General features: G+C 37.1%; 1 protein-coding gene across 7 annotated transcripts in view; it reads left to right on the forward strand.

Moving 5' to 3' along the window:
• The window catches only part of EVC2 (EvC ciliary complex subunit 2), a 66,693-nt gene that overhangs the window by 18,973 nt on the left and 22,888 nt on the right, over window positions 1–24,832 (forward strand). For all 7 annotated transcript variants that reach the window (XR_015803016.1, XM_014895340.2, XM_014895343.2 and 4 more), the window contains 6 exons: window positions 2,802–2,936; window positions 4,409–4,560; window positions 13,341–13,665; window positions 16,220–16,459; window positions 17,749–17,924; window positions 23,989–24,148. Coding sequence is in view for 6 of the 7 variants with exons in the window: in XM_014895340.2 (XP_014750826.2) it covers window positions 2,802–2,936; window positions 4,409–4,560; window positions 13,341–13,665; window positions 16,220–16,459; window positions 17,749–17,924; window positions 23,989–24,148 (1,188 nt within the window). In the remaining variant the exon portion in view is untranslated. The remainder of the gene's footprint in view (window positions 1–2,801; window positions 2,937–4,408; window positions 4,561–13,340; window positions 13,666–16,219; window positions 16,460–17,748; window positions 17,925–23,988; window positions 24,149–24,832) is intronic.

Consider the following 24,832-nt stretch of genomic DNA (forward strand, 5'->3'; position numbering starts at 1 on the left):
CCATAATTAAACATCATATGAGGTAAAACTACATAAGCAAGAGAGCTCATTGTCCCTGGATAAAGATCTAGTAATAATTAAAAGGACTGGGCATTTGTATAGCTAAGAATTACAAATGGACTTGCCATAAATCTGTTTTTTGGAAAGTCTTAGAGGTGTAAACCATGAAGTAGCTGACTGGGTTAGAAAAATAACTTCATGAATGTTTTCTGAAGAGTTCAGTGTGAATTGATTTGCAGCAGTTGCTGATGTCTTAAGCCAAGACTGTAAGCTACATTGGTCTCAACTGACCATGAAAATTTCTGCAATCTGTTATTATACAAAGTGTGCTTATTATTTTTTCCAGCTTGATAGTTAGACCTCAAAAAGTTCTTGTGAACTTGTAGGTAGGTGAAATTAGCTCAGCTGCATTTGAACTTAGTAAACGAACAGGTTTTGTAACTAAAATGTGTGGTAAAGATGTGTGGAAAATACCGTAAATTTTTGAAAAATAAAGCTTAGAAATTATTTAACACATCATGTTTCACATGCATAATATTTGACTTTGGGCTATGGCCTAGCATAACAATTTTGGAATGAAACCAGTTTGTGCAAGGAAATTAGGATTAGTTGGAGAAGGTGTGATGTGTTTTATTTCCTTCATATTGTCAGCTGTCATAAATGCTCTCCACCTCAGATTTATTTATTAAAATAATTATTTAAATCTGTTCATGGGTATTTTAAAGCCAATGCACATATGTGACTAAGTGGACAATAGATGTTAACTTTGGGAATGACAAGTGAAAAATTAATTACGTAGTCATGGCAGTGTCATGCTACATTGGTCCCATCAGTTTTCACGTGATATGCTTGAACGCTTAGATACTATGCTGTTCTTTAAAGTTTTACAAACACTGTGGATTTCTCCTCTTTGCCACTGGAAGCAAGTGCTTGGTTGCCTGGAACAAGGTGATTTTGTGGGTTATGAAAAATATATGAGTGTTTTCATCTGAGTGTCCGTGGCTGATGTCATCCCACAGGGCTTCAGAGCCTGTGAATACTTTGTGCCTCTGCCCTTGGCTGGGAGAGTTTGATGCTGAGTGGGACACTGGTGAAAAGGGAAGTTCTCCGATCTAAGCATGTTGCATGGGAGAGATGATAATTCCTTTACACTGAATTTTGTGAGGCTTGCTTCCCTCAGCATCATGCAAAGCAGTGGGAGCACATCAGTTCTTGAAAGAAACTTGGGCCTGTAATGCCTCTTCCCACTGTTGGGATGGCTTTAGAGGTCAGCTTAAGGAATGCTTTTGAGGCCTGCTGATGTGTCTGTGGTTTGAAGGTCAGTCTGCAGGGCCACCACCGGTCTTGACTTGAACCAGGGCTCTGGCACCTCCCCTGCACCATCTGCTGTGGTGCTTTCAGATGGTGTTGAGCACCTGCTGTGTTCTGCTTGGACTGACAGCCCCCCTAATGACATGGACTGTCCTTCCAGACCCCATTTTTTTAAAGAATAAAAGCACAGACAAAACTGCCTGCCCTCATGCAGACTGACTGTCCCACCATGGGTCTCACCTTTTACTTAGAAAGCACAGAGTCTTTCTGTAGCCAGTGCTTTTTCTTCACCAAAACTTAAGCTAAGCAGATTCTTTCTAGCTTTGCTGAATCCATAGCCTCACCAGATCCTTGCTTTCCCCAGAAGCCTAGAGAGATCCTTAAATTTCACAGAGTGCATGGAAATTTGACAAATGCAAATGTGTTCAAACAAAATGATGAAGTGGTTTCAAAGCAACTTTTTTTCCCTAAGTATTACCTATGGCATCTCTTGTTCCCTGAAAGCGGAGGGATCTCAGTCAGAGTCCTGATGTGACAGAGGTGTTAAATTGCAGTAAATTATTTTCAAGTCATGGGCCACGTTTGAATATTGTTTCCTATGCAGAATTACCATTGACTCTATGGAATGCTGTCAGGTTTCTGCTCCAAGAAAAAACCAAACCCAGCTTGCAAACAGCATGTTAATTATTTACAGCTCCAGCAGAGTGATCAGTTTGTGGTGAAACATTATACCGGTAGCTGTGCTATGTTTTTCGTTGAAAGATCTCATAGAACTAAACAAACATTGAATTAACTTCTGCTACATAGAACACAAAGCAAAAATTAATTTTTAATGCAATTCAATGTAAAGATTAGGTTAATTAGAGCTAAAATGAAAGGTCTACAAAGTTGTTATCAGGCTCATGGTTCTAGTGCTCCTGCCAGCCTTTTCTGACTCAGGCTAATGCAGAAGCTGCAAGGTTGCACACAGATTGGGTGGGTGTCAGTTGCAAGTTTATTCTGAACTCATATTGGTACTTTCTCCCTATGGCGTTTACTCAGTTTCATTGAACCAAGAAATGGCCATTAATTAAAGTAACCAACATCTTACTGACTTTGCAGAGCCTATGAGCAACATCAAATGCCTTCAATTTCAGTGAAACTTCTTAGGACAGTGGCAGCTTTGGAAAATAGGCTGTTAAGCACAGGACACCCAAAAGTCACGGCAAAGAAATTCAGTCTTTAGAGTTCTCTTGCTTGAATTACACAGGAGTTTGGATAAGGTGAACATATCAAACTGTGCTGACTTGGAAACCTGTTTAAAATGCACACTTGTTTGAAAATATAACTCAAGATGTAGTAGTAACATAAGGCTGAGAAATCCTGAAGTTGTGTGAAGCTATTTAAAAATAATTTATTGTTTGCTTACAGTTACAGTCTTTGAATTACAGTTATCTGATCTTTATATATATCTAAAATAACATTTTAATTAAATGATCTTTTAATTTCAGATTTTATACAGCCATGCCATCAGTGCTTCAGGGTTCTTCATTGCTTTTTTCGTTTCACTTGTGTTGACATGTGCTATCTTTTTCATCATTTACCGAACCCAAATATTAAAATGGAGTTTCTGTTGTAAAAACCAGGTGAGTTGTACTGTCTGTCAGGGTAGGTTATTTAATTTTTTTCACTGATCATATGTGATGATATAACTTGCTAACTAAGATTGTCCAAAGAGTTTTTTAAGATGAATAAAAAGCCATCAAGTGATGGACTTGGCTCACAGGTAATGTAATCTCTACAGCCTCTAAACTTCAATGCAATCAGATTCAGAGGTGAGTGTAAGAATGATACCCTGATCAAAAAAACTGCTGTCAGTTCCTGGCTGTTGGCTCTAGATAAGAGGGGGATTACCCTTTGCCTGTTAGTTTCTTTCCATATTCCTCTTTTCCTCCCCTCTGTCCCTCAGAATTAGAAGCAGGATGTCTCTGGGTTATAAGTTTCCAGGGGAGTAGACAACTTATCTTGAACACAGCAACTTGGGTGTAAATCTTTTTCTGATTATCAGGAAGAGGGATTTGAATTTTGGTCTTAGTTTCTTCAGTGTGCAATAATATATTCAGTGATTAAGCAAAACAGATGGGATTGAGGATGAAGTATTTTCATTACTCTGTGCCAGTTTGAAGAAAGTATTTCAGTATACATTAGAACGGAGAAAGAAAACAGAGAATTTGATAAATATTAATCAAGTCGGTGCAATTCCAGACATTCCTTCTATTAATTATTTTTGTATTTATGTGAAGTATAAGAACATCATTGGGAGGGAGCTAGAGATGTTAATGAGAATATTACAGTGATTGGAGCAGTCCTAAGAGAGGTATGCTGAGAGATTTGAATCCCTTGTCTGCCGAAAGGGTGGTGGATCTCTCATTCCTCTGGACTGACCAGAGTAGCTCACAAATAATTTACAGCCTTTCTGTACTTGAAAATTACACCATCAGTAACTTCTGTTTATTTTAGGTCTGAAAAATTAATCTCTTTAAATGAAAAGGATGTGACTTGTTTTCTTTTGCAGAAGAAATAATGATAATGAATTAGTAAAAAGGTCCAGCTTAGTCTAGCATCATATATTTATAGCGAGGTTTTTACACAATATTATAAGTCCTCAGTCTGAAGTCTCTGTGAGTCACTTCCATCATGGATAGGATTTGTTTTTCCATGTTGTTCACCTAATAATACCATAATGTTGCTATATGTAATTTGTATACCACAGCAATTTTTTTAAAAATTACCTAGAAGGTATGAAGTGGAAGACAGCTTCCTAGATGACTTTGACAAGTGTTCTGTGGTCTCCATTTCTTCATCTTCCAGATCATTTCTTCATATTCCATATCAGTTATATACTAAAAAAAATCAGTCTGAAATAAAAGTAGTATATTATATTTCAGATACGTATCTGAATTGCACAATCTCTTTATGCTCTTTCCTGCTTTACAGTTTGATGATAAGTAGAAACCTTCTCACCCAGACTTAAACTGCAATAAAATTAGATCAGATGCTCATTATACATTTTTTTAATAATCTAAAGTTTGCTCCTTTTTCTCCCTTTTCTTTTTAGGAGATACAGCCTGATCTCAGCCAAAACCACAAACTGGAGCATTCTCAATTTAATTCAGGTGATCTCTTTAGTGAAGATATAATTATGAATGACCAAATCATTGATATTCTGTCCTTTGAAGAACCTGAGAACATGCTTCAGGCTTTAGAAGAGTAAGAATTCATTGCTATTCCATCACATTTATTATTTTTGTCATTAGCCAAACCTTTGAATATATTTTGAGTATCTCCTTTTTATTGTTTTTTTTATAGTGTCTGTTTACACATATTACTGCACTACCTTAGGTTTTCAGACTGTTTTAAACAATCATCTATGGGAACGGAAAGCCATTAAATTTCATATTGATTCACTTGCAGAAGTCACAGTTCCAGCTAGGCCTTAGACATGCAAGTTTTCCAGTACAAATAAACACCTTGCTTTGTCTCTCTGTGGCTCAGTACATGAAGGGAAACTTCTTGGTGTGCAAGAAAATACTGAAACACGGATTTTCTACTATTGCTTAACACATTCTGCTTTCAAAAGGGTGGCTTTTGTCCTAGAAAAGAGAGCTCCTGCTGAGAGCCAGCATTATTGTTCAGCAGTGTATTTTGAAAACAGCTGGATTAGAGTCTGAGGCGTGACAGTTTGTAGCGCTGCCAGAAAGATACCATGTAGCTGTGATTGGTGGGAGCACTTGCTAGAGCACAGAAACACTCCTGATACTGTTTAAAGGCTTTCTGACAGAAACATGCCACTGTTAAAGGTCATCTGTTCTTCAGCTGAATTTTATAAAAAGGTCTTATGTGAGGATGAGCAGATGCTGTTTATGCACTCTTTCCATTACCTCCATAAGTGAGGTTAAAGGCAGTATTATGCAACTATAAAATCTGTAGAAGCTGAAAAGTTACAGGATCATGAGTGGAATTTTCTTTCTTACAGGGTAACTAACAGCATTATTATTTTTTGCCTTTCCCTGATAATTGGAAACTTATCTCTGTAAATTGCACATTGGTCCTTGCTTTTATACCTGTATAGCAGCTCAGGCTTTGCGAAGGTTTATCCTTAAAATAATTTTGTGACTATTAAGAAGAACAGGATCAAACATTTTTTTAAACTCGCTTTAGTATTAATTTATTTCGGGGATAGTTAGTATCTCGCTAGGTTGGAAAAAAATTGCTGGACTGTTTTCAGATACATTATGGATAGATATATATTCTTTCAAACCTTTGGAAAGGTTTATTTTTACAACAGGTTTATTTCTAAAGCTATAAAACAGGATTTGTATCTTAGTTTGAATGTGTGTCCAGGGGCTGAAGTTTTTTAATGTTTTTACAAAGTTAGTGCATATGTCTCCTGCTTCTTTTTCTTTCCTCAGTTTCTGGTTTTTTAACCTCTAAAGAGGTAGAGCATTGCAGTGAATAAAGTAGATGCCTATTAGTCAACACTCACTAACCTGCTTCACCTTCTAAGCTATCTTTTCCTTTTACCAGGGTGAGGATAGTAGATAGACCACAAAGGTATGCAGAGTTACAGTGACTCCTGCTATGAAAGATGATTGAAAGGGTGATAGGTATTGTCAGCCAAGCAACATCATCTTGCTTGTATGCTATCTCGGTAATTCCTTCTGCGACTTTTGGTGCAGGTATGTTTCATTTTTGTCTGCATGACACACAAACTTGCCAGCAAGATTGATAACATCCTTTTCATTGCACTGTCATGGTTGGAATCATTCTGCTCTTTCAGATACAAATGAGAAAAATACTCTGAAAAGTAAGAGCCACATGTTGTTTTCTTCTTTGCAACGTAAAACTGTTCTGTCTTTTAAGAAGTGCCAGTGCCAAATCGCTTAGGAGATACATCAGGAGCATGTGTTCAGTATTTATGGACAGGGACACTTTAGGAATGTAGACAGTTTGCAGTGTCAGGAGGATTGGCTAGAGAACAAAATATACTTTTAATGTTTCATAAGGAAGCTTCTTGGTTACTCATTTTGTGAATTTTGTCTTAATAAGTCATGTCCTTGTTATACATTATGCAGCAAAATAGCTTGGCTTTTATTCTCAGTAGGTTCCTTGCTGTGTATATTACTGAATATTGGCCTCTGGACAGTGAATACTAATGAGGGGAAGCTATATGATTTGGATATTTGACGTGCACACTGCAAGATCACGTTCCAAAATGTTGTGGGTCTCTTTTCCTATATGTCTACAGGAGAATATGAAGAAAGCTGAGCAATTTGGGTTTGTGTCTCATAGTCTCAAAAGATACAGATATGTTAAAGGGAAGTTAATTTCTTTAAATGGCTTTTCACGACTACACCTTTTCTTTTTAATTTTCATTTTGTGCTGCTATGCTTCCTTGAGTTTGTCAGAGTTCTAGCTGAATTTGAATCTGCTTGCTGATACACAATACATACTGCTGATATCTTGGCAAATGCATAAGTAATATGTATACATTGCAGCTGATTTTTTTCTGTGGTAGAGGACACTTGAGGCTAATGTACTAGAGCACAGGATCAAACTGTCTCCAAAAAGCCTTGACAGAATTTTTTTATTTTTTTTTTTTTTTTGTGAAATGTGTACAATGCAGGAATAGAACTATAAATAGTAATCACATTGGTATGAGATGCAGTGAATGCTCACGGTATGAACTCCAAACCCTGCATTTGTAGTTCTGTGTTATGAAAGCTGCTAGAAACTTAACAAGTGTGTAAACTATACTTTTTTTTTTCATCAGAGCTCAAATGCTTAATATATTATAGGAGTCTGTAGGACTGGGGAGCTGAAGAAAACAAGTAATTTAAAATTGATGAATACTTACTTTTTTTCATCTTAAAAACATCACTTTTCTTTGATGTTGGCTAACTATGAAGTGTTTAGAATTATAAGGGTCATTTTTGCTGTCTACCTGGAACAATTTATCTCATCCAGAAGAGAGTCTCCTTTTGAGAGTTGTGCTGTTCCTGATGCTTTATTCCATATAATTTTTAATGAAGATTGATATCTCCTGCCATTTCTGTCATCTGAATACTCACCCTGCCTGGATAGATCAGAAGAATCTGAAGAGATCATAGCAGAATTGGAAGCTCCTCAGGCATTAATGCATAATGCATATAGCAATAATACTTATTTATTATTTAGTTAGTATCCAGGCTGAAGTTGGTATTTTTGAAGTCAGAGGTGAAATGTGTGATGGCTTCATCAGAAGCAGAATTGGAATTTTTCATACACTTCTTTTGCATAGTTGCTTTTCTGAGCAAAATAGTGAAATAGGCATTTTCTGAACTCTGTTGCAACAGTGGTATTGTAGGCAGATGTATTTTTTAAATTGTTTTTCTGAAGATCACTGATCTGTCATATTTCTTACTTTCTGCAAGCAGTGCATGGGCTGCAGTCTGTTAAATGCTGTATTTTTAAAGTGCTTTCTAAACAGATAATTGTAAGAATTTAAATACTCTATATTGCTGGAGAGAGTTAAAGGAATATGATAGGTGAAACTGCTGACAGATCTAATGCTTAGACTTTCTAGCAGGTTTTCATGAATCTTTGTTTTCTGAAGAGCTTCTGGTCTCTCACCTCTATTTATCATCTTTCTCAGTTTTTTATTTAATTATTATTTCTTGGCTGTATATCAGGAATCCTGTTTTTGGTTTTGTCAGCATTCTGATTTCTGGAAAGCTAAACTTAACCTGTGACTCATCCATGTGAACGCATCCTTAGATAGCCCTCAGGTAACTTTCTTAGCAATTTCATTTACTGATCTGATGTCTTGTATTCTCTGTAGGCTGCTGCATGAGCTCTGCCAAGTTCACGCTTGGCTACGTAAGTGCCACAGGACTGATGAATGAACTCCCCCAGTTCAGAGCTGACTGCAGCCCAGTACAGCTACTGGTGTATCACAGAGCATCTTCAGACCTGTGCTAACACAGCAGGCAGGGACCAGGGAGAGCTGAAGAATTTGGGCTTGGGCAGTCAGTAGCTGTTGCTGGGTGTTCAGATCTCATGCCATTGCCTCTGCTTCTACTTTAGTGCAGTTTGAGTCTCCTGCAAACGCTTGTGCCTTGTCGTGCTGTGCCTGTGTAAATCCCTGCCCTGAAGTGTTTACAGTTCTCTATTGAGACTGGACCCAGCAGAAGAGCATGGAATGTAAAGAAAGGGAAAAAAAGGGAGATGTTGAAGGGAGGAAGGTATGGGGCTGCACAGAGGGGTCACATTGACATGGTACTTTAGAAAACCACCAACAAAACACAACAAACTAAACAGACAAAAAACCAGAAAAATCAAAATACAGCCCAGCTTACTGATACTGTATTACTACCCCCTGAATAACTGGATAATTTGTGAAACAAACCACATCAGCTGCTTTTGAAGACCTCTAATGCCCATTATGCTCGAATTGGCTTTGCTTACTGTGACTAAAGCACTGCAGGAATTGCTTTCTTTGTGATTCTGCTTTTCTGACTCTTTCCCCAATCTTTACTCCTCCGAAGTGTGACAAGGCAACATGAACCAGAATGCCTGGATGTTGTCCTCCCGTTTCCTTCCTCACTGCAGCTGTCCCGTGGGTACAGGATGTGCTGCTCTGGCTGTAACAGTGGGTGCCACCGGGCTGTTGTGCTTGTCTGTCTGTCCTTCCCTCTTACCATTCCTCTCTCCATCAGGAGTTGGTGCAGCTACTGTGCCTTGGGGCTCCGAGTCACTGCTGGAGACAAAGTGTCCACAAATGGCTCTAAATTAATTAATTACATTCTTTTCAAGAGCCTTGCGTATTTGAAGCAATACTTTTATAGAAACAGTGAGCTCCAGTCACCTCTGGATACTTTTCTAATATGTGTGCTACTAATTGGCTTCCATTGGCAGAGGAGAGATGCGCCTTCTGAGAATGGCAGGCTTTTCTGTTTTGATGAGAAAATGTCACCAAAGGGGAGTTTGTTTAATGCTCTTCTTCCTTTTAGACTTCAGAAAGTTGTGTCATGGTAGTTTCTTATCTTTATAAATTCAGAATTAATTTTTAAAATGTGTCTGAAAGCCATTAGTTATTTTTAGGACTATTAAATTCAGCAGCTATTAATTCTCATGTTCAAAAATTCTCTCTCTGGGCCTGTAATTTGAATAATAAGACTTAAAGACACAATTACTTGGTAGCTAATGAGAGGTTTCCTTTTTTTGTAGTGTGTTGTATTTTGTTTTGTTTTTTTTTAAATTAACTATAGTTGCTTTTCTGACCCCATCTGCTTTCCTATATTCTTTCATTAGGTCTGTGGAGGACATCAGTTACTCAGGCACTCTATCTGCTTATCAGTGTTTGGCATCTGGGATTCTCTCCTTCCAGATCTCTCTGACAGATTTTTAAAACCTCTTTCTCTTCAAGTGAGTGAAAAAGCTTTGCATTTGCTGTTTGAAGTTTCATTTTCTGTGTGTCTACTCACCTTTCCTTCCCCCCACCCTTCTGTGCCACTTGCCTTCTGTACTGTCCTCATCCTGTCTCTGCATGCTTTGTCCAACAAAGGCTTTCATCTTTTTCATCAATAGCCATCAGCTATCTGTACTTCATTAGCTTTCATGTTTCTATGATGCTGCATATGCTCAGAAATTGAGGCAAGATCTTTTAAACATCAAATGCTGTAACAAGCAGAGTGCAGAGCATTTAAAGCAAATTATGAAACGTATCTTGGCTTGAGGAGACACAGAGTGTCAGGCTAGAATTTTTTTCCCTATGTAATGTGAAACATTTAAATCTGGTTGATTGTAAACATTGTTCTTTGGAGGGACTTGAATGAAACCAAATGAAAGCATTTGGTTTATTATATGTACAGGATTCCCATGTTTTACTGACTTAGTATGTTACAACATGGTAGGGGAGCCCTCAGCCTCTCTGTTTTGAGTAAAGGGCTTGAAGCAGGGTTTCTGTTGTGTGTGATGAGCTTGTCTCATTTCTGCTGGCTGCTGTGTAAAGATCATGGACCAGAAGCAGAGCACATCACATGGAAGGGAACTTTCAAGTTTTTACAGACACAACCTTTCTTCAGCTGTCGTTGCCATAAGGTGATGGTGTGGCTGCTATCTTCGAAGATGTGACCTGGGAGAGCTGTGGCTTGTGATTACTTTTATCTCTGCTGTTACCCTTGGTTTGGTGGAACAGTTCATAAACTTCTCTTCCATTGCCTTCTTCACCAGTGTGCTGTCAAGAAAATGAAGAGTGTGAGTTGCAGGTTAAATACACCTGAGATCTTAGGAGCTTCATTATTCACTTGCTGACACACCAGCATCGGGTGGTTATTATCATTGCTTCTCTTGCTTTTTGCATCATGTGGAATTACTGGGGTACTGTAGTTGTCCTTGAGGGTGAAAAAGAGCTTGGGAATCTTGCTCGAAATGGAATCAGGTTGAGTCTATAATAACTTGCAGCAAGTAGGAAGAAGTGCTGTGGGAAGACTGAGGAAAAGATAATAGGAAATGTTCTGATGGTGTTTCATTTTGGTTTTCATTCTTGGGATCATTGATGAAAAAGAGTGGAAAAGTAACAGAGAGGTGAGTGAGGAATAGCTTTAATCTTCTTTGAGGCATGCTTTAAAAACACCTGTATTTCTGATAAGGAATAAATTATGTGTTATAAACTGTGTAACACAGTGTGGTAGAGCTGTGAAGTGTTACTTTCCAGGAAGAGAGATGAGAAATTCAGTCGTTCACATCTCAGTAAGAAAGGGTTAGTAGGTGCTGGGGTGGCCATCTATCATTGTATGCTCGAAGAACAGAAAAATAATGACTCAGGAACTTGTTGTTGCAGCAAACAGAGAGAGTTGAAAGTTGTAACTAATAGGAGGTTAGGAGGATGAGGTTACTATTTTTTGGAGAAATTATCTAATGGAACAATTGATTTAAATGTTTAGTTCTTCGTTAGGGAATGCTTGAAAACGATTTTTCTCACAGAAGACAGATGTGCTTCAATTAAATTAGAGCTGCTAAACTTAAAGCAGGAAGTAAAACAGAAAAATAAATATGGTGGCTTGGATTTAGTGGGCTAATAATGAATTAGTGAGTCTGTAAAGGAAAGCCTCCTACCACTGCCTCACAGTCATTAGAGAAATATTATACCATAAAGCTCCCATTCTCTGAATCCTTGTTTTTGTTTAAGTGCATTTACACAACTCTGAAACACTTCTTTTTTTCAAGTTGTCACAAAGAAGCTTGATAATAGGTGGCTGTGTCAGCAAAAGTCCTGGGACTATAAACAAAATGACTTAAGAGAAAACATGCATCTATATCTGCTGTATTGCTTTAGCATCCTGTTACCTTGATCTTGCTATCACCTGCCCTTTGTCCTGGAGCAAGAAGGACTCTCCCCAGGGATCAGTGCCCTGAGGTACTTTACCATGAATATAGGTGAATGTTACCCAAGAGAACTGTGTACCTGCAGCTGCAGTGTCCATCTGTAGACAGGGTAGAGAAGCTGGATGCTTGTGTTGCATTGGGAGCATTATAGCAAATATAAGCTCTTACAGGATCTTCACATTACTGTGAGAAATGTTTCAGGCTCATGGTACTTCAATTGCAGGAATTTATGTTCCTTTATACAAGGAAGAAGATGTAAAATGGAGGAAGTTTAGTAGCTACAACCAACAGCCAGCCCTGCAGCGGATTGCCAAGATGAGGACAGCCATCACCAGTGTGTTTCTGTGGTTTTGGGAAATGCAACAGAAAATCAGTCTGGGCTAGATGATTGCATTTCAAAGCTAGTCTCCCAGACACTTCAAGTATTTGAGTTATTGTAAGAAAACAATTCCATCCCATCAATTTCAAGATGGGCAGAGTACATCTCTTGTGCTATCAGGGAAGCAATGATGATATGTCACTGGTTTACTTTTAATTAAATTTTACTTGCTTACATAAGGAAAGCAAAGTTTGACAAAAAAAGCAAAGTGTTTTTAGATTTGCTATGCCTTCATCTATACGATTCTGAATGTAGTATCATTGCAAGTCTTACCAAGATCTTTGCTAAGGATTTGAAATTTACTCTGAGATTTTTCTATGGAAAGATTAGACCAATAATTGAGCCTAAGCAAAATAATGAATGGGTTTAAGCTCCTAAAAGTATGTTTTGTAGGTCACAAGGAAATTTATGTATATATGGTCCACACACAGAAGAATACAGTATTGTGTATTCATGTAATTTGACATGCAGGAGCAAATCCCACTGAATTTTCCAGTGTGGGATTGAGTTCAGGTGTAGAATTTAGAGTAGTTACATTGTATATGAAATTAGAATAATTATAATTCCAATTTAACTCTAAAGATAAATGAGAAGGTATTTATATGCAACATAACATATTGCATTTTCTAAAAGCTCTTGTATTTCCATCTGGTTTTAATCTTTTGTAGAACTCTATTAATGTTCATGAGAGAGAGATGCCAGCTATTTTATTTGTATCAGCACATAATTGAAACTGTCCCCTCTTCCCTGCAGAGAAGGGAGTAACCCAGCCAAGAATATGAAACACTGATGTATCAGTCTAGATGGGTCAGTGAGTTTAGAACTGTTCTACAAAGTCAGTAAAATTTATAGTCTATTCAGGTGCCCATTTGATCTGCTTCCCAGCAGAGATAGTGGGGGTTTTTGGGAGGGGGTCAAACATTTCTATTGGCTTTTATCTGAGGCAATGTTTTGAGTATTAGTAAAGAAATGATTTTTCTTCTTCTGTCTGAAATGGAAATGGAAGTATGGACATACTTTATTAAAGTTGCTATAGTAGACGTTGACTCACCCTGCTGTTTAATGAATTCTTATTATCATATACTGTGATATTCTGCACATCTCTGACTGCCATTTCATTACCCAGTATTGAGTGAATCTAGATGCAGTCTAGAGATTGAATGCTCTAGATACAAGGGTCTTGTTTTCTGATAGAAATTTCCCATAATCTGTGATTTTTAACATCCTGATTACCTTTGTACAGTTTGGAGGTTGCCAGCCTGACACGGGCAGATGCTGATCTGGAGGCCAGTCGAACACAGATCTGTAAAGAGGTGATTGCTTTGATGTTGAAGAACATGGTCTTAAATCACAGCCTCTTTCCTCATGTGGAGAAGAAGATAAGTTCAGTTTTCAAAAAGCAGTTTCTTGCAATGGAGAAAGAGATTCAAGAGGAGTATGAAAGGAAGATGGTGGCTTTAACAGCTGAATGTAATCTGGAAACGAGGAAGACAATGGAGGCTCAATGCCAAAAAGTAAGAGCTGCAAATGAAGAGGCTGAGGAATTAATGAAGAAAACTAATGAAAAGGTAAATCTGGTTTTAAATCAAAATATTCTGCAACATATGCAGCTTTATGGAGATGGTTTCTCTTTTAGACTAGAACAGCTTAGTTATCCTCCTAGAAGAGTAAAGCTAAAGATCTGCAATTAAGTATGTTCAAAAATTCAGATGTCATAGTTAGGGTATTTGTTACTAAGAAATTGTATTTAACTTCACCAGAAAATTAATTTTTCTCAAGAAAATGTGTGACATCTGAAAACAAAGGGTTGTCATTACCCTGTTTGTTTTGGGGTTTTTTTATAAACACTTACACTATTGTAAAGTGGTGTATTTTTATTTACTGTATTGTACTGCAGCACTTTCTGAGATTTCAGACAATTTGTGAAGTATTTTTCACATTCAGAGCACAACAAACTCCCTGCATCATAAACCTTATGGTCTAGGTAAAAAGCTTCCAATATTTATGTTCTATTTTTGAAGAAAATTAGAATATAAACACGACCAAAGGCTGATTTCCCTCTGAAATGAGTGAAGGCAAGCAGAAAAATCCGTATTTTAGACAGAGCAAGGAATGGACTTCTATTAGAAATAGCCTCTTTATAATAAATAAATAACTGAAGAGTATGATTTCTTACAATGCTCCAGTCTCCCAGGTCTTTTTTCAAGTATATTGAATGTTTAAAATGAAACTTATTTCCTCCCACTCTTTTTCTTTATTATTATTTTTAAAAACTTATTGTGGCTTGGAGGGATTCTGGTAAGTTTTGAATATTTCATCTCTATCGGTTTAAAATGCCAGAATACCCAAGTTGATATTTCATGTTTGTCTGTTAAGAGGGTGACTTGGTCGGAAAAAATAGTGCAGTTTGTTACTTACCAGTAGGGCTTTGTTTCTGGACCACAAGTGGTATTTGCATATCACATATCCATAATTGTTAAGGTATTTTATGACAATTCATGGTTAAAATTTTGACACAAGAAATTTCTTTAACTGAGTGTGACCCATTAAAGGTACTCTAGTATGTTGAGGCTTTCAGGAAGAACTTTGTTTTATCAGGCTGTTGCATAGAGAAAATTCATGGCACAAGGCTAGTGTGCTAGCAGAATTTCTTTGATGTTTCCAGGTGAATTTTAAATTGTGACTCTTTGTAGCTTTCCATACCTGTTGGATATGCCTATCCTGAACTAGAGGTGCTATAAATGTAAGAGGTGAGAAGGAACAGGTATTTGTGGACAACTTAAGGATGAGGTGAACTCTACTCTGCAGGAGACTTTTTCCTTCTGTTGGATATAGAAAGAGCTTTGACCTCACTGAGATAAGTCCTGCCTTTGCAGAGAGAGGGGCCTGACTGAAACTCAGTGTGTGAACCCACACTAAATATACTCTCAGCAAAGTTGCTTTGCTTTGTAAGAAATGTATTGGTGTTGGTTCAGTCTGATTTGTACTGAAAATCCTAAATAGTAGGAGTCAAGCAAAAACTTAAGGCCTGTCCTGATCCATTTACCATATCCTATCACGTTGCTGTTCACTTTCCTGTTTGTAGAAGGACCTGGTTTTATACTTGCCACAGCACGTGGTCCAGAAGGATATTCTTGAGCGGGAGGGTTGGCTCAGAGCCATGCTCCTGGGCAGCAGGTGTACTGACACCCAAGGGATGGCAGTGGAAAACAACTAGAGCAATAACCTCTTCCCCTTCTCCGCCAAAACACAGAATTTATATTCCTTGCCTTTTTGATTAATTATTTGCTGCCTGCAGTGTGTCCCTTGGGAATGAGGAGTGAAGCGCGGAGGGCAGTTCTCCTCAAGATAATTGGTATGAAATTTAGCGAGACTGACAGTGACTGTTAGGTAGTTCTGCTGGCATAAGAAGCATTCTTTGCTCTGTGGGACATGTATGTTTTGATTCTATAATGACTTTATGCCATCTGAGATTAAAACCATGAATATGTAAGTCTTACTAGACAACTAAGGAGAAGTATTTCTGGCAAAGAAGCTTTTAAAGTAATTGTCATTTAATTCTACTCCATGGTTGGAAATGTAAATCTAAAATGATGCTCTTGAATTAATTTGTAGAAACTGATAGTTAAAGTAGGTCACCAATAATAAAATCTTCTAGAGATTTTTAGTAGAATAGAGGTTTTTTCTAATTTATGTTGTTTTTTTAAATTATGCTTATTACTATTTCATTGGTATGCATTATGTGAGTCTGAGTCTGTTTAATTTTAATAGGATTTCAGGATTGGTGAAACCTAAAAAATTTATTTCATATATAGTCTTCTTGTTGAATTTCATGCCATTTTATATAATTTTGCTTATATAAGACTTGTGAATTCTAAAAGAACTTCATTATGCCTTGGAAGTGGTATCTGGATTAGAGATTGGCAACTGTACAACCCTGCCATCCAAACGGGTGAAAACTATGGAAAGTGTACGCTGATTCAATATTGGCCTTCACTTAAACCTGAAATGACAGTAACTAAAGTATTTTTAGAATTTATATGAGCTAGTAGCACTGATACTTTCAAATGTGTTGAGTTCTGAAAATGACTTCTGATGCATTCATTTCTTTCTTCTTTGCAGCCTGCTGTAGAATACAGAAGTCTTCTTGACAAACTTCACAGACTGGAGCAGGACTGCCTGAAGAGGTTCCTTTTTGTAAAGCAGGAGGAATATTTTGCAAAGGCTTATAGAGAGCTGGCTATTACCCAAAGAAAGGAGCTCCATACTATCTTTTTTACACAGATAACGAATGCCACTTCAAAGGGAGAACTGAAGTTGGAAGCAGCTAAAACATTAGTGGAAGGTTACTCTAAAATACAGGTAATAGGATGATATCTCCATTCCTAAGCTAAAGGCAGAATACAAACCTGCAGTAACTTTTGAGAAATGTTTCAAGATTAATGTTATCCCTTTCATAACTAGCTTTCGTAGAAAGTATTTTAAAAAATTGTAATGCCTTCATTATGCACATCTAGACACCTACACAACTGTATATTGAACACAACATGTTCAAAACCCCCTCGGCATCAAGTGATCTTATATGCTTCAGAAGATATACTGAGCTCCCCAATCCAAATGTGTAGATTATTGAAATTGTGGTGTATCTGAAGTATTATGATTATGTATTTAGACGGATTGAGCATCTTCAAGTTATATGATTGAGGGGTGCTGATGAAGAGTGTGTTCAGGACTTAAGTTTTGCTTTCAGTTACATTTTAAACCTGTTGCAACAGAGCAGGTTGAGGGGGGAGGTTAAAAAGCAACATCTGGAAAGTAGGTGTCAGAGCACGTAAGGCCCTCTCCTAAAGCCTGATGTACAACCTAATATAGAGAAGCTACAATTGGCCACTGTCAGCGGAGATGCAGCAAGCACTTTGTGCAGAAGATAGTTAAACAGCTGGGTCAAAGAGACAGAAAAAGTGGAAAAGATTTTGACTGTGTTTTGGCTGCTCAGACATGGGTCATGTAACTAGCAGACCTTGTCTTGGCTATTTATGCTAGCAGAATATCTGCTATAGAGCACTGTGTGCCTAACTGTGTCTGCCCAGACCCATCTGTAGGTATCTAAACCCTTCCTATTCCCCACTGTTGGAAGGTGGAACTTCTAAGTCAGCTTGTGTGCAGTGGGCTTGGCTTTTCCTATGCTGTATTCAACATAAATGGAAGAGGGTGCTTTGAAGCCAACTTATAGACATCTTTGAAAATATGACCCTTTATGAAATCATACAGGATGTTGTAAAGAACAGTTTTGCTAACACTGGTAGGGTTGCATGTGTATGTGATTGTGGGTATCTGATCAAAGGACCTGTTAACTCAGGGCACTCAGGATGTGCACTAACTGTTCAAGTACAAGTAAAGGAAAGTTTCAAGGAAACACAGTACTGAGGTAATCAGGCAAAAAGCTCAGCACATTATTTTGTTTTGTTGAAATAACCGTAATCATTTAATGTGATCATTAGAGTTGATATAAACTTATTGTTTTACACTTGTAGGAATTGTTTAACTTTGCCCTGTTAATGAACAAATCTAGTCTGATACTCACAGGTGTTAGCTGAAATTAGCATTACATCTAATTAAATATTCACATTTGTTCACATTCTTTCCTGTAGGGTGACATTGAAGAGCTAATGGATTTTCTGCAAGCTTGCAAGAAATATCATTTGAATAAAAGATTTTCTTACAGAGAATATCTTATAAGTAAGATACAGTCAAGGGATTCTCATGTCTCTGCTCTTATAAATGCTGCAGCAGCCCAGATATCAAGTCTCATTAATAAGACAGAAAGGTAAATAACTCAACTTATTTCCTTGTCAGCCATTTGACTACATTATCTCAAAGACAACAGACTCTTCAAAAGTCTTTTTTTCTGTGTTACCTAGCAGGAGAGTTGCATTAAAAATGTTATCTTTTTTTTAATTCCAAGAAAATATTTTGTAACTGATTGACTTCGTTAGCTAAATCCCAGCAGGTGCTAAGGTGAGATTTGTTATCTGTGTCCTCTTTGTACAGCACAGAGATGAATTGCTGGAAAAATACGTAGTACCTGTTTGTAATTCTGAGTTCAGTGGGAAGCAGACTCATGTAAGATTCTCAATATCTTTGTACATCCATTGTTTCTATAAATACTCATCAGTCATGTGAAAACTCATGCCAGAGTCTATTGCAGCATATATCAGTGAAGACCATTTGTCTACATGCTTTATGCACAAATATCCGGATTTAACAGAAAAGAACAATTTTGATTCACTTGTGACTGAATGTGTTTGAGGAGCTAGATGTACAGTTTCTCTTTTTGAGCTGGAAATCATGAATATTTTCTAAAGAAAGTAGATTAAGTTTATAAATAATGTAACTGTAGGATTTTGACTAGCAGAGAATACACCTGTTTCAGGGAATTAAAAGGTAGATGTCAGGGAAGTAAACAGTAAACCTGGAAATGGACTGTAGTAATACACATATTTAATTTATTTGGGATATCATAGCAGATCCAGGCTGGTGGAGTATTTTGTGATAGGATACTCAGAATCATGGTAGAGAGGTAGAAATGACTCAGCAGACACACAGAGACATTATTTAAAATTGTGTGGCTGTGTGGAGCACCGAGAGAGACATCGTGCTGCTACCCAGGGAACTGTGTTAGTTTGGCGTGTGGAGAGATAACTGAGGAGCCTGCCAGGGCAGCAAAACATGCCAGTGTACAGGAAAACAACTTTGCACTGCTGCTGTTGATCCTGTGCATGCAGCTTTATTTGTATGTTTGAGATGTCTGTATTGATGTAAGTCACTGACAATATGTGAAATGTACATTAAGAGAACTAGATTAACACTGATCTTTAGGTTTTCTCTTCCATAATGTTAACTTAATTTAAAAGTAACTTAATATTAGGAAGCAGGAAGTCTGTTCAAAGCCACCAAAGATTGCATCTGTTCATATGACAAAATAATTTATCAGGTTTTTTTGGTATCTTTTTCTTGCTTTTCTTTTTGATTGTCCCGTGTTCTTCCTCATTGGAGTCATACCTTAAGTTTAGCTTGAATCACGCTGGGTTTAGCCTTGTGATTCATTGTTGAAGAGAGCTTCATCCAGTAGTCTTGCACTGTTTTGCTAAGGTCTGCAACTGTGTGGCTCAAACACAAAGATGTACTGGAATAGGAAATATAATTCAGATATGTATTTCATGAAGAGTTCCCTTCCATCAGTTCATGCTTCTTTTTGGAATTGTATTATAAGGTCTGAGATGTTTTCAGTGATGATGTGGTTATGTGAAAAGCCTTTGTGAGAACCTCACTGTGTGACCATTGTAGTGAACAAGTGGGACTTCTTAGGCTGGAAAAATTGGGTTCACCCATTGTTTAATGCCTGTTATTGCACCTAACAGCCACAAAACAAATCAACTATAAAACAGAAAGGTGTAGTGTTAGTTAATCAAAGCACTCATGGGTCTCATCCCTAAAAATTTTATAGAATGTATTAAAAATCCTTCCAAAACCCCCAAACTTCCAAAAGCAGCAAGCATTATTACGAAATGAAAAAATAATTTTTCTAGCACTCTCCTATTAAACTTTCAGAGTATGCGTTGGTTGGTTGTCTGTTGACAAAGAACACATGTAAATAGTTAGAGATACCATTTGTAGAGAAGCAGTCCTATTTGGCTTTCTGGGCCTAGAACTAGTTATTTTCCTGTAACTTCCCACACCTGCTGCAGCACTAATTCCTCTCAGGCAAATGTTGGCCAAACTCTTATAATCCATTCTTTAGTTGGTGTGACTATAAAACTCGAGAATGTAGTGTCTCAGTTTATTTGCTAGTGTTCTGTTTTCTATAGGGAAACTTAAATAACCTAGTATAACTCATGAGAAATTCATAACTAAAAAACATAGGTTTGTATTTCAGTTTCTAACTAGAAAGTGATTTTGGGAATGTTTACAAATTGGAGTGTTAAAATTTGAGCACCAAGAGAAGTCTGGTCTGAATGGTACTTTAAATTTCTAACCATAGTATCCTCTTATTTTTCACTGTGTCATAGAATCTGCTTGTCTAAATATAGATGCAGCTCTGTCTTAATCTATTTTGTCCAGCTTTATAATAGAGTGCCTTAAACTTACTGTTATAAATGGAATTCTAAAACACAAAACTTAAATGGAGAAGAGAGAAAAGATATAGATTAGATATACTACAGATAGATGCAGTGATAAACCAGCAGATAAATATTGAAGGGAGAAGTCTTTTAAAAATGAAGTTTTAATAGTATGCTTAGAATTCATCAAATAACAAGGCAATTTCAAATTAACATGAAATAGATTCTGTATGGCTAGAAATGAATGTTATAAAAAGCAAAATAAACCGAAACCTGTTCTAGAGAGGGCTGTGAACATTTCAAGTGAAATAGAGCAGCCAGAATTTTCAAGCTGTATTTAAATAAAATGACCCATTTGTCTGGACTAGTTTTTGAGTACTCAGTGTCTTTTGAAAATCAAGTCTGGACTGCAGTGCCAAAAAGCAGGAAAGAAGAATTTAAAATACAGTCTGTAATCATGGGTTTGAGGGATGGCTACATAGGCTCTTTATGTTTTTTCTTAAAGAATAATGGACAAAAGGGCAATACTTGAGGCAGTTTTTGTCTTGGGTTGTTCTTGCTATCCACAGAGGTGTATGGCTCTTGATGTTATTCAACTATAACATCTGTCGAACACTGTGTTACTCTTTTGCCAGTATCTTCTTTTTCATGAGAAATTTCTTTCTTCTTTAGGCTCTTAAAAATTGCAAATGGTTGCAAGCTCCTTTATAAATTTCTCTCAAAACTTAAATTTTTTAAGACCTCAAGAATTTCCTGTGCATTGTGTTCCTAAAGTAGTCAAAAGATTGAAGGAAGCACCTTATGCTGGTCTCGTTCTTCTTAATAATTACCATTTATACGGACCTTGTCCATAGAAAGTAGTTTTTCAACAGTGTCTTGGTTGGACATTTCTGGAAGTCAGCAATAATTCATCATTATGAAGTTTTCTAATCATCTTGAAACCCTTTCTGCTTGTAGCACTCTGCTATTTAGGGAGGGCATTTATTGCCCTGAATTAGTTACAAGACAACAGCAAGATGTCAGTTCAGCAGGTGAAATCCTGGTGTAGCTGAGTCATGCAAGTTCTCTCTGTGTAGTTTCTGTATAGTGATGTGATTCAGCCTCCATGTACATTCAGGCCTGTACAGCTTTTCTGCTTTACATCTATCTCCCTTTGGCTTTAATGATGCTTCTGTTCCTTCTCTAGCTTTCATGAAACAATTTTCCTTTACTGGGGTCCAGCATTGCAGAACATTGGATCTCTGTAACATCAAATACAAGCTCCTACTTTTTCTTTAGTGCTCTCACTCTGTATTTGCTCCCTAATTCGTTGGCTTTTGTTCAATACAGAGAAGTCAAGGTGTCTCTCTGATTGACCTGTCATACAGCTGCTGTTAGCCACACACTTCACCTCTGTACCTTTCTTGGTGCTTACTGCCTTTGGGAGGATCTCCCTTTAAACATCCTTGGCAATACCACTGTATTCTCCTTCATTAAAATTCTGTGTTCAAAGACATGAGCCTGCACATTTCTTCAGTGATTAAATGTCTAGTATGCTGAGACCAGGCAGTTTATCATACAGTCTATATTGTCTCATTACCTTTCTCCTCTCCTTTTGTTTTGCATTTCTGTTTGGAGTCCTTTGAGACGAGGACATCTTTTATTCCTAATACTGTAATTGTTTTCTTATTGTATTTATATGAAACCAGGAATGAAGTTTTTTTGCCAGGTTTGAGCCTTTTAGGAATTACTGTCACACCGTTTAGTGTAAGTTGACACATAAACTGTCAATGTCTTCTGTGGTGGGATACTGCATCACCTACAGTTTTAGCTGTGGACATACTGGATCTCTAAATAAACCAACTGAAGTACTGTAGACCCTTTTTTTTTTATCCTAAAGATAGGTAGCTATATATCATCTTGCTATCATTCTGTGTTGCATTACTTTTCTTAAACTTTCATTTGCTATGTGGTTCCAGCACATCTATCTTTTTCTATTGCAGACTCTTTTCACTGATCTGGATAGGGATTTTAATTGGATGCAGCAAGCCTCAGTTTATTTCCTACAAAAAAGGATGAAGGTGTTATAAACAATATCTTGGTTATTATCTTTCCTCACTTCCTCACCATAATTAATTACCCTTATTCACATATCTTTTGCCTTGAGTTCAGTCAAAAAGGAGGGGCAGAACTTAGTTACCAAATATTTGCTAAAAACTTGATGCTGTTCGGGAGTTTTTTGACATTACACTGAATTTTAACATTGATTAGTTTCAAGGCAGAAATTACCTGGCCAAGAATGATGCTTGGTGGATTACTCTCAAAATACTGAAAGGTATTTTAATCCTCTTTGCAGATTAAAGCAATGCAATAGATAGACTTTGAAAAGGAGGATCTCTTTCATTGTCATAACTGTGATAAAGCACGTCTGAGTTTCTGTCCAGCACATATATTGTATAGGGGTGATGTTTCATGGCTTGCTCAGATAGTTGTGGGTGCTTGAGCAGAAGATGGAGAGGTGTGAATTATGGGATCTGGCCACCCTGGTTACAGTGCAGTGGATGCAAACAAGCTAATTTGGTAATCTTCTGCTTTATTTTAGCTCTTATTTTGAGGATTTTGGTTGGAATTAAGTTGTCACAGTAGCAATAAATACTAATAAACCAAAATGAGACTCTCCTTTCTGGAGAAGGGCTTGCTTGCCACATTTAGATGCTACTTTAATTTAGGAATTGGGCCAGGTATCACACTGGAATGAAACCTTGAAAGCCCTGGATTCACCTTAGTCCTGACTCTGTAATGTTCATGTCTTCGAAAAAATGGGGACTGGAGAGGTAAACTAGAAGGTATCTGTATAACATCCAGGTTCAGGTCAGGAATTGGTGCTTTCAATTCAAAGTTTCATGTTGACATTTTCAACACCACATTTGCTAAGTCCACTATGCTTAACAGAAATTATAACTTACAAATGTCTGACAGCCTGATCTGAATTAAGATGTTCTTTTATTGTTCTGTTGAATAAGAAAGATTTGGAGAACTTGTACTGTAAATGTAATAGAAGGTAAGTTCTGAAATTCACTTTGAGTTTGTGGAAAGGGAGATTTTTTTAACTGTTGCAGGCACTGTTGTGATTTGTTTTTTCTTTGACATTAAATACTGTAGCAACTGGAGGTAGACCATAGTCTTGAACTTCCACAGTTAACTGTTTCAGATAATTGAATTTTGCTATTATTTTGCAATTTTTATAATTCTTCTGATGTAAATTTAATAGGAAGTATGAATATAAATATTTTGTGGATATGATGGCTTTGTCTATTAAAGATAATTTTTATTCTTTTTGCTTGAAAACATACTTTTAAGAGAAATTTGTTTTTAATGAGGAGAAGGAGTTGTAAAAGACATAAAATGGCAATCCAGGGGCATTACATGAAAAAATGAAATATGCATAATATATAAGGTGTAAAATGTCTCATTTGAGTATCACTTACATTACAAACTGATATAATTGGTAGTGCACTTGCCTGTCCTTCCTGTCCATCCTTGCCATCCATCCATCCGTCCTTCCTGTTTCTTTTCATACACCTCCACAAGGTGCCTCAATTCTGTGCTCATCTCTGAAATTGTCCTTCCATTATCCCCTTCCTTATTTGTTTCTCCCAGGTGTCACTGCTAAAGAAACAAAGATCATTCTTTGTGTCTACTTTGCTGAGCCTTTTTGTGCTGCTATTTGCCTCAGATATCCTTTTGCTCTTAAGAATTTGAGATAACAGCCTTCAAACACTGTTATTACAGAGCAGGTCATCTTCCTGAAAGTCATTTGGGAATCCTGTTGGACCGAGCTGAGACTGAAATTAATTTTGTTAAACAGAAGTTTGGTCATGATTTAAAACAAGAAAAGCAGAAGCTTTGCCAGAAACTCATTACCAAGCGAAGGCGGGAAATGGTGCAAAAGGTAATTATTTTCAGTGTATTTATTTTCATAGGGCTTATAATGAATTAAAAATAGAATTAATTGAAAAATAAAATGTAGTTCTTACAACAGGGGTCAGCACTGCCAGGAGCGTGACTTAAAATAAGTGCCAGTTAGTTTTAGCTGTGTACCACCACGTTCTGTATTAGTCATGCAGTAATTCATAGCTGTTCTTCTAGAAAAACATGCAAGAAAGTAAGTTCAGCTTATCTGGAGAAACTTCTGAACCTCCTCTGCTTAGTTAGTGTTGTGTGTCCAAGGGAATCATGACAAGCTTCTGTAACAGGCAGACAGGAAAAAGCCAACTCTGGTTCAGGAGCTGGTGAGGGAGATGTCTCAGTTGACAGTCACCATTTTCTGCGGGTTTACTGGCCATTGTGTGACCTGAGTGAATTCAATAGCACAGTTAAAATTCAGCTACAAATCACAACTATTTAAAAGATGCTCTACCTATTGTTGCTTGTGGTAGAGATCATGTCATCTCACCCATCTAAAAATCAAAGGTAACTGCAAAAGATACAGGTAATCTCATAATATAGGGTGACTTGCAGGTGATCTAACAGGGACTTGTTGTCCAAAGGTATACTTCAAAGTTACTTTTCTCTGCCTAAAAGATGTAAAAAAAAAAAACTATCTTAGATTAAGTGGCAGTTCTTAAGATGACCC

Source organism: Sturnus vulgaris, chromosome 4 (genome assembly GCF_052056855.1).
Source record: "Sturnus vulgaris isolate bStuVul1 chromosome 4, bStuVul1.hap1, whole genome shotgun sequence".
Lineage (NCBI taxonomy): Eukaryota > Metazoa > Chordata > Aves > Passeriformes > Sturnidae > Sturnus > Sturnus vulgaris.